At 38.0% G+C, this 10,908-nt stretch overlaps 1 protein-coding gene across 2 annotated transcripts; it reads left to right on the forward strand.

Moving 5' to 3' along the window:
- The first annotated feature begins 540 nt into the window (after nt 1-540).
- Nucleotides 541-8,693, forward strand: LOC139147220 (uncharacterized). 2 transcript variants are annotated; one of them, XM_070718234.1, is made up of 2 exons: nt 541-1,831; nt 7,290-8,693. In XM_070718234.1, exon 1 carries the CDS (start codon nt 708-710, stop codon nt 1,650-1,652), a length of 945 nt encoding a protein of 314 aa, XP_070574335.1. In that variant the 5' UTR covers nt 541-707; the 3' UTR covers nt 1,653-1,831; nt 7,290-8,693. The 2 variants fall into 2 exon arrangements, with proteins under 2 accessions (XP_070574335.1, XP_070574336.1); XM_070718235.1 differs by having other exon boundaries at nt 557-2,013.
- The last annotated feature ends 2,215 nt before the right edge of the window (nt 8,694-10,908 follow it).

Below are 10,908 nucleotides of genomic sequence, written 5' to 3' on the forward strand. Positions count from 1 at the left end.
CATATCATGCATATGATTGGTAGGTTTGTGCAATCAACAGTTTTGACGTCACCGTTATTTTAACATAGGGCCTTTAAACATTAGGTTTTTGTGAAGAGTGCAAGGACTATTTTCGTTATTGTGACTCAGCAAAAGTCCCACGGTCCGTTTCGAGAGTAGCACACGGTCTGAGAGTGATTGGTCCATAGGTCAGGCCAGCTGATTGGTGTTTCCCAGAGGAAACATGGTCTCATATCATGCATATGATTGGTAGGTTTGTGCAATCAACAGTTTTGACGTCACTTTCAGCTCCTGAAAGCGTGATTCCGTTCGGGTCAAAGGTCGGACATCAGAGCCTATGTCCTCGAAAGGTAAAGATATTTTATATGGCTGTCAACTGCACTTTCTCAATACGATTGTTTACACTTTTTACTGGAGAACTTGCATTTCATCTCCACCTTTTTATGCTTATGATAATTTTTTGGTATTTATGTCTATGATTTATTTCAAAAATCAGAAATATTTGGCTGAAGGAATAAAGAGGTGTTAATTTGGCAAGTAGGCTAGAGGGTCGCTCTTCCTTTTGTTTCACTGGGACTTCCCATCGCCGTAGTTGTTTTTATACGCCTTGCAAATTGTATCCCCGCTCTATGTTCGACGGGCAAGGAATTATCGTATGAACTTATATTGTCCTGATATTTTTTTGCCCTCGCGTTTTGTCGACAATAATGTATAAGTTCGTTAGCTTACAGCAAAGCATACCTGCCAGTGCCGCCAGACTACTAACGACATCTCAACGCGCACCGGCTGCATTTTCAAGTACCAGCCATCGTACGTACTCGGAACACAGTCATGACACACTTCACGTTCCCCAGAAGAACAAGGAACGACAGGTATCTAATGTCCCACCTATCATGCAAGGAATTCAGCCTATGTCCCGTGAGATGTCTCCAAACGATACCAAGGAAGTCCTCGTGCAAGCACAGGCTTTCCTCAAGAATCAACAAGACCGTTCGACGCTGCTGAAAAATAAAATGCAGAACGTCAACCAGGGAGCTGCGTGCCGAGAGATTCACACAATTGCCCGTTCGAATATACCGACTGCTAGTCAAGGACAGGTAGGCTGCATGAAATATACGTCTTTCGGACAGTTACAGTTGAATATGGATGAGCATGAGACCACGTCCGGAACTGTAACTTCATATCGCCGTCAAAGAGACAGTAGAAAAGCACACACAGACGCGACAATCTGCGGAACCGCCGATACATGGGACGAAGACATGGCGTGTGTTTTGCAGGGAAGCTGTCTTCCCGGCAGCACGAAGTACTGTCGTACAAAGTCAATGTTTGGAAGTGTAGAACTCCCCGACGTCCTACAGGGTACCTTTAACAGTGGATTAACCGGTAAAATTGGCATCAGAGCCTACCACAGTGTGCCATCACCTAACTTCACAGCTGTGAGATACCTACACAACCGCCCATCACATTTTGTCGGTCGCACGTATGAAGCCTGGGATGAAGATGTAGCAACTTTTATCCATGGCAACAAGAATCAAGTCCATGAGTTCAACGAGATTCCAAAGATCGACCGAGCAACACGACTTCACTATCACACGGACCCAAGGTCGCAGTTTGTACCCCCAAAGATAGCAAAGCAAGGTTTGGGGAGGTGAAACGTGCCCTCCACACCGGCGACACTACCAGTTCTCTGTCGGAGAGACTCGGCAGGAATTTCGAAACCTGGGACGAAGATGTAGCCCACATGCTCCACAATCTTCCCAGCAAACCTGTTTTCGGGAGACCAAGGAAAGATATTCGGCCTGCTTCAGCTCCACCAGCTAAGTATGTGCCGGTAAGTTCTGGCATGAGCTTCAGTGTGAGACATTGCCACACAGAATCTTCCACGCCCCAACCCAAAACAAGCCAGAGGGAACGACTAAAGCAAGCTGTAAGGGACTATGGCGCTACTGTGGTTGTGTTTCATGTTGGCATATCCCTAATGTCCCTCGGTGGATTTTACCTGGCCGTATCAAGGTGATTGATGTCACCATGCTTATAAATACATCCATCAACTGGAACCATTTCCATGACATGACATCCATAACAACAGAAATCTGTATTTAAATATCTCTCATCATTCCTTGTTGAAATAAATTAACACTTTGTTAAATTCGGGTACCAGCATCTTGAAAGGCTGAAAACATTCAGGTCCGTTTTCATATATCAATATCAGAATGCCAACAAAACCCAGTGAGTGAGAAAAAAAGGAAATTGCAGTGAATCTTTCACAGCATCATCTCGTACCTTCATCCATGTATTAGGTTTTAGTACAAGCAGTTGAGTTTTTGCTGTTATATACTGACCAATTCATACATTTTTGAGCAAATTGGATCAATAGCAAGCCTTTAATTTTGGTAGTTGTCACAAAATTCCAAGTGAAATTAAGATGATGGAGAGAGTTAATGAAATTCTGCTGCCATATCTATTTCTAAGAGTTTTCACCTAGTCAAATATTGGATCCCCTAGCTGACATTGAAAATCTTTGCTGAAAATACAAGTCTGTCGAATTTAATGGACTAGAGAAATGTCCAAATCAAACTGTAACAAGTACGTCATGGAAATGGTTCTGTTGATCTGAGCTAATCACTAATTAAAATGCTGCTTTCACTTGCTGCCTTTTCAGTTATGTTACACTAACATGAATGTTTTCACATTTACTGAGCATGTACAGGTTGTCAGGTGATCTATAATATATTATCCTTGAGCAAATAACTGACTAAAATACCTACAGTACTACATGTTGAAAAGAGTTCATAAGCTAGATCTGTATCTCAGCACACAGCACTTTTATCAACGGGGCGGGTAACATTTCAAATGTTTAAAAATAGGCCAAAAAAAATCAGCAGAGAAAATGTCACATGTAAGAGATAGACAAAATCTAAAATATTGATAGCATTTTAATTTATGTTCAATTTACTCTCAATTTATTTTAAAATTGTAAGTAACAGTGTAGTGTAGAGAAGTGGATATAAAGTGGATGCATGTGATATGCTAGGGATGATATGTTGGTTCTGCAATGCTGATTTGGATGTGTTACTAATTTTAGATGTCACCTAATAGGTCTCAATTCATGTCCAGTGTGTTGTTTGCGTCATGGTTGCATAGCATTTTCTTCAAGTATTTTTATGCTATGGCGGAATGTCCAGAGCTGACCTACTTTTTCCCATGTAACTTGAATGACCTCCTTGTGTTGCATGCTTCAGGTCACATTGCATACAGGTGATGTGTACATTGCTGGGTCTAGCGAAGGCTTGAGGGGGGAGGAGGGTGGGCAGTGTTTCTCGTCAAGATGTAAGATTGAAGAGGATTGGTTTTTGTCATAATTGATTTTCTACCTCAAATTCTATTGGCTGATAAGCTGAAAAGACTGGTCACAACTAGATTTAAGATTACGTAAGTCACTGTGTATTGTGTCTTGTAAACAGTTTTGTAGCTGCACCGCTAATTCGCTCTGCACTTCCATTGTCAGATCTTACACAGCCAAAATGTGATCATGATGCATGAAATTTTAAAAAGGACTGTTCTTTTTTGACAGTGATAACTCTCTCTTTTTCATTACATATTTCTAAGGTGTTAAAATGAATATTTCTGATGATCTTCATTGTGAAGTCAGCTGACCCATTAATCTCACATGACTGTCAATGTCATGTGATGTGACATTCTGTCTTTCTAATTTCGGGTGCATATTAGGTACTTAATCCATTTACCTAAATTTAGCCATGTTCACTTTTACTGTCATTGTGAACAGAAGTAAATTTATTAATTGCACACTGAAAACTGTATTAAAATTTGATTTTTATTTTGTCGGTATTAATTTGGCCATGCTTGTAATGAGACAGCCCTGTTACTGTATGGTTCTTTCATTACTAAATCTAAATGTTTAGATTGCTTATCAGTACATACTTTATCATTAACACTCTTTTTCAGGGTCTGTGCTTTAATCATTGCATTTTAGATATGTCTGTAGTTAGTAATTTCCTGTGAAGGACTTTCAGCATCTCCCAGGCACTGATTTAACTGCCCTTCATATTGCATAACATAAATCAATGAAACTAATAACATGAATATTAATGTAAAAGTTAGACAAACAATAATATGAAGGTTGATAAAATTTTATATTTCTACTCAACTTGCATATACAAGCCCAATATAATCGGCTGCTGGCATCAATTAAAACAATGACTCAACCAACAGAATGTTGCAGGAAGGTCGATTTTCAGTGTACAATCTGTGAGTACTTTTTCTTAAACACATTAGTGCAGTAATTAATTCAACTGTTCAGTAGAATCATTCATAGTGGTAGTTAGTTGAGATTAGTTCATTGTAAGTGTTTTGTCACTATTCTGTACTTAAAATTAAGGCGCTGGTCAAATGAAAAAGCAATAGAATTTAGCTTATTTAATTTCGTAACAATGATCTACATGTACATCTACTAAGAGTTTCAAGCAAATTATTTGATCAACTTTTCTCGCCATCAGTTCCATTCAGACAAGACCACAAAAGTCACCCAGACAGTGGCAAGGAGTGCAACTTTAACGTGCACACCATTCTTAGAAAAGAACTCTTTTCATAGCTTCATGTCCCTCTGCATAGTCAAGTTATGCAATGGTAATATTACATTCCTTCATGAAATGTCACTGGACTTTGAAATATTAATGTCACTCACAAACATATTCTGACATACCTTACGTGATTTACCGGATGGTACATGCAAGAATTTATCTCTAATTAGTACCGGAATAAAACTTTCCCTTGGACTGTAATGGTCTGTGGAACAATAGTTAGCAATGAAGATAAATTCATACAAAAGTGAAAGTTCAGTTCTACCCACACAGAATTTATGTAACTTTCTTCTTAAAGTTAATGCTATCTGTAAGTGATAGTTTACATTCTGCTACATGGAAAGTTGTTCAGATTTTTCCTGGTATGAAACAAAACTATACTTATTTACAGTATTCCCATGGAACGTTTCTAAGGGTCACACGAATACAGTCCTTTGGTATTCACATTCAAGTCTTTACATTCAGCTTAGGCATTATTAATCATCTCCAGATGAGAATTAAAGAGTTGATATTTGGGGAGATAGACTGCACATAATGTAGTTAAGTTAGCATTCAGAAAAACTAAAAACAAAGAAGGTATTCAACTGAAGACTTGAGTACGGAGAGTGTACCCAGTCAGTGAACACTCATATATTTTGTGTCTTTCCTTCCTGTTGTCTTCAAAGAAATTTCTGACTGCATGAGAATCCTCAAGAGGGCATAGCCTTCACTCCTGCTTCAATTTGACCTTCTCAGTGTATTATCAGGTACATGTCAAAGGTTCATGGACTTGACAGCTAGCATATCTTTCATAGCAGTGGACTTGACAGTGTAACGTACTTTTCATAGTACTGATAGTACACTGAGCAGACCCAATTCATGGGATCCAGCTACCAGTTATAGTACACTGTGTAGACCCAATTTATGGGATCCAGCTACCAGTTATAGTACACTGAGCAGAGCCCCCAATTCATGGGATCCAGCTACCAGTTATAGTACACTGTGTAGACCCAATTCATGGGATCCAGCTACCAATTATAGTACACTGTGTAGACCCAATTCATGGGATCCAGCTACCAATTATAGTACACTGAGCAGACCCAATTCATGGGATCCAGCTACCAGTTATAGTACACTGTGTAGACCCAATTCATGGGATCCAGCTACCAGTTATAGTACACTGAGCAGACCCAATTCATGGGATCCAGCTACCAATTATAGTACACTGTGTAGACCCAATTCATGGGATCCAGCTACCAATTATAGTACACTGTGTAGACCCAATTCATGGGATCCAGCTACCAATTATAGTACACTGTGTAGACCCAATTCATGGGATCCAGCTACCAATTATAGTACACTGTGTAGACCCAATTCATGGGATCCAGCTACCAATTATAGTACACTGTGTAGACCCAATTCATGGTACCCAGCTACCAGTTATAGTACACTGTGTAGACCCAATTCATGGGATCCAGCTACCAGTTATAGTACACTGTGTAGACCCAATTCATGGTACCCAGCTACCAGTTATAGTACACTGTGTAGACCCAATTCATGGTATTAAGCTTCATCAGTGTCTTTATAACGAGATTAATCTGACTTGCAGTGTTCTGAACTTCAGTCAAGTCAGGAATTTCTGGATATCCACATTAGCTCTATTCCAGTTTGTGAAATTATGTATCTTTCTTGTGTCAGTGGTGCATCTATATAGCATAGAGAGCCATTAGAATAGTTAAAGCTAAAAAGCACACAGCAGTTATCTTGCTAAGGAAGGTCAAGTTTGCATCATTTAAACAAGAGGTCATCTTGAGTGAACTTTTAACTGTGATCAGCATGGTCAAGGCCTGTTGACACTGCGATTTATATGTACATGTATGTTGCTCAGAGTCAAGAATACACTATCATGTATCTCACAGTGTAGAAAAGATTGAGGTCTTTCAAATATATCTATATTGGCAAAAGATCATTTCTTAACCTCTATTTCACTGCAAACATAATCAAAATGTCCAACCAGGGTACGATGTGATTTAGTTGGTCTTTGTTGTAACTGGATGCTAATTTGGAAAATACATATTTTTATAAATTCTTGTGACTGATCATGTGGATGATACAGTTCTACATGCTTTGTGCTGCACAGCAATAATACTCGCGGCACTTGTAAATTCCATGTTCTTGAATGTCTCTGGGCAGTCAGTGTGAGAAGAGAAATTTCAACGAGTGTGGATAAGAAATACGTACCAGCACATTGTGTGCCCTTTTGAGATTTTCTGAAATTCTTTTGAGTTTAATCTAACATTGACATTTTTTTAAAAGTCAGAATCAACAATCATGATTCAGTGACATGTCAAAGTAGCATATTTAGCACATCACAGGGTAATCATTTTAACCATAGTAGACAATAGAGGGAGAAGATTAATCTCAGTATGTATTAATAGACCGACATGCCTGCATGCTATGGAATGGAAATGTTAAAACTAACATAGTTGACAAAATGAGCTTCCAGTCCAATTTCATTGAGACAAAAATGTATTTCAGGAGCAGTAGATCACATCAAAAAAAGAAGAAAGCTGTTTGAAAAAGCCTAGAATGTTTTATGCTAACCAATGGAAGAATAGTTGCAGTGACTTTCATTGTTTATGTGAGACAAATTGCAAATGTTAAAGTTTGCCACAAAGACTAATTACATTCTTTCTTCTTTTCCCACAGTGGTATTGATATGCAAGTGATACTAAATAAAGTTGGCATGGGACAAGCCATAGCAGACTCCAAAGTTGCAGCAGGAGCCAGTACATTTGTTGTGGCGTACGCTGTTCACAAGATGTTTGCACCAGCACGCATTGCAATAACTCTGACATCCACGCCTTTCATTGTGCGGTATCTTCGTAGAGTTGGTGTGTTGAAACAGCCTGTTTCAAAATGAACATACCAGATTGTTACTTTTCATGTCAATATTTATGTTTTTCATAAGCTTTCTGTATCGCTGGAGAAGTTTCAGGGTGTTAACCTGGGCATATTGCGTCCTCTGCACTTTTTCATGCACCACACTTTTCATGCCTAAGTTGGGGCAAAGTTCATGAAAAGCGAAACTTTCTATTTGGCAACTTACCTTAAGCAAGCAGAACTAAGACAGTTTAGTTTCACAAAACAGTGTATTTCATATATGGGTATAACTTTTTCAGTGATATATATCAAAAATTCATCATCTCCAAGCCAGTACTTTGACAACCTGCAAAACACGCACAGGACATCTTTGAAGAGATCTGCTATACAACGCACACCAGTAGTTCCCATGCCGTTCACTTGAAACCAGTCGTTTACAAGCCTAGCAGCCTCTACCTCTGCTTGGTTCTAATTGTTGATTTACCCTTTGAAGTCAGGTGATTTTCATTTAGCCTATGTTACATTAGAGTAAAGCAGTAACGTACAGCAAATAATACTGTATTCTATATCAAGTTCATTGGATAATTTGCTTGATGTTGTATTGATGGAGTTAAAAGCAATACAGATGTAGAAAAGCATTAACTCAACTTGCAAGACATTTTGAAGTTACTACTTGTATAGTCACGTTTTCATGAGAGAGCTGTGTAGATGCATTTAAAAATATCCAGCTTGGGCAAGCTTGAAGCGTTCTTAATAGTCATAAGTCTTATTGTATTCTGTGTATGTGATGTTGTAATTTATTTGTCAATCATTTATAATTGATCAGTAAAATGTAATTTTAATTTTTTAGTGCCTTGTCATGTGGAACTGACTGTCAGCTGTGCACGTTTTGTGGTAGAATTGCTTTGTACCTGTTATATCAATACTATGTTTGTTTATATGGAAAGTTTGGCAAATCTTTCATTGAAAGTTGAAAATCAAAGGCATCGACTATTGAAAAATTCAAATCTAAGAATATATTCACCAAAAATCAATGGGAGCTGTGGAGTAATAGTGTACAATAGCTAGTTTAAGACGAAAACTTATAAATTCAGATTGAAATAGGAAATCATGACAGTCAAATTTTGTTTTATAGTATGATGATAGACAGGCCATAGAGTGAATTTTATTTAAACGTAATACAAACATAGTTTCATTTTTGTTTTATGAAATAAATAATACAGTAAAATATTTGTCTCCTCTCTAAGTATTTCCTGTTCTCACTGAATGGGTTGTTTATGATTCTCACAAGAAGAGGCTTTACATTATGAGCCGTTCCACTGTACAAAGAGGTTAACTCCTAGAATTCATGGAGAATTTGTAATTACTGCAAGTGTCATAAATGAGCAATGCATTATCAACCAATCACTTACCACAAGACAATATCAATATGGTAACTTACATGTAACTTACAAATTATGGAATATATAAAAATACCCCTGCTGAAGGTTGCTATAGCAGTGATCTTGGTTAATGTGCAATTTAAAACACAAGCAACTAGGAGAGTGCAATACCAGGGAGTAATATCACTTGGAGCGAACTTTACTTAAAGTGAATGCATTCTTGCTACAGAAAACATAAACCAGTAGAGAGAGAAGGGCTGTACTGTCTGTGCAAAAAGTGGTACCCTCTGTAGTTTGAGCATCAAAAAAAGCAGGAAGAAGATTTGAAATTGAGCTACCACAGCCGAACAGATAATTTTTGGACTGTTACTAAACATTGACAAAGACCAGCATAACAATTACACATACTGATACTAAGCTACGACAGTAGAAGTGAACCAGATGGGAATAGTTCAATACTGGTGTGACAATGTGCAAGCCAAATGTTCGATCTGATAAGGCAGTTTTAGAATTATAATAGTACAAAATGCTTATGCCGTTCTGTTAATTGTCCCCATGTTCTAACATCAATTTGTTCCCATTATCCAAAACACACTTTTTTCAGCATTAACCTTTACACTAATTGATCAACCTATTTTAGCTTAATCATATGCGATTGGTTGAATTGTAAACTTGAGAGACTTGACTCACACATATCTTCGTCAAGTTCTGAGGAATGGTAAGCACCCCCGAAGAGGCAATATTTTACAATGGAAAACATTGAGCGAATGGTTTCATCTCTCCGCCAAGAACACTACAGCAGTCAGTGTATAACATTTTATTTCCAGACACGTCATCTCTCACCCAAGGTAAATGTTGATAAGTGTTCTTCAATAAACAAATGGTCTCACCATGAAATAAATGCTCTAGTGTGATGTAATAAGATATGTATACTTGGTAGACAGGGGTGACAGTGACATTGGTCTCATCGTATATTCAAATTCCAAAGGTGTCACTTGACCAACAGCTCAAGTACAAGTAGATTTTTCAGGTATGAGGAGACTACACAAATAGCATGTGTACTTTGAACAAACTAGCAATGTTCAGTATTTTCTTTCTGTTGTATACAGCTTGTGGTGAAACATCAAAACTATCTCTGTTGTGTTTTTTAACTTAAAATTTAATTTTCCATAATGAAATAAAGACCTGTTCTCTTCTTCCTCAGGGTATGGTCTTTGTTCCAAATGTGCTACTAGTGGTGTTGACCATAAACACTCATTTTTGGTTACAATACGCTGGATCCTGCATTTAACCATAGTGAGTTCTGAATTACAGGAACCATAATTAGATTTGACATAATACCTTGCAAGAGAACCAACCCATTTCGGAGTAGTGTTCAAGGATATTATATACATACAAAATATTTCTAAATAAGCATGAGAAGGAGTGTGTCTCTGACAGTATACATTGACTTCAAGTCTGTGTATTTTGGCTTTATCAATATCGGAACAGAGTAAGTTAAAGGAATTAACTTCAGTAAACTCAGGTGTGTTGATGATGGGGACTGTCATGCTCAACTGTTGTATACACCTAGGCTATACAAAATGAAAGATTACATACTGCTGAGATCACTGATGTATTCAAAATGTAAAAACAAAGACCATGTCACTCCAGTGTCTGACCACAACTTTTCTCAGCTGTCAACAAGACTTGTCAACAGAAAACATGAACCTGCCAAATCAAAACATTAACGGATGAAGCAAAAGTTTGACTCCCCAGACAAAAAAGATAAACCACAGCAGCAATTCGCTCAGTTTACTTGTTTACCTTTGTCCAGTACTTTAACTCCGTAATGACTGCATGAATACAATTTCACAAATTCAAAGGGACAGAGATTTAGGAGAGGGAAGGCAACCTTGCCAGAGTTACAGGATTTGATTGTCCAGTTACTGGTGATTTTTCATTGTTCCAAGTGGTGGTGTTAAAGTTTCGTTTCAGCAATTGTGGGATTCAGTATATGACCTATATGGCAACGTTTTGTATTGAGTAAAGCAAGCATCTCTTCCAGTTGTTTCTCCTGTGTC

This window comes from Ptychodera flava, chromosome 13 (genome assembly GCF_041260155.1).
Source record: "Ptychodera flava strain L36383 chromosome 13, AS_Pfla_20210202, whole genome shotgun sequence".
Lineage (NCBI taxonomy): Eukaryota > Metazoa > Hemichordata > Enteropneusta > Ptychoderidae > Ptychodera > Ptychodera flava.

What these genes read in the sequence shown, in the direction of transcription:
- LOC139147220 (XM_070718234.1), top strand. Translation starts at nt 708, where the DNA reads ATGTATAAGTTCGTTAGCTTACAGCAAAGCATACCTGCCAGTGCCGCC.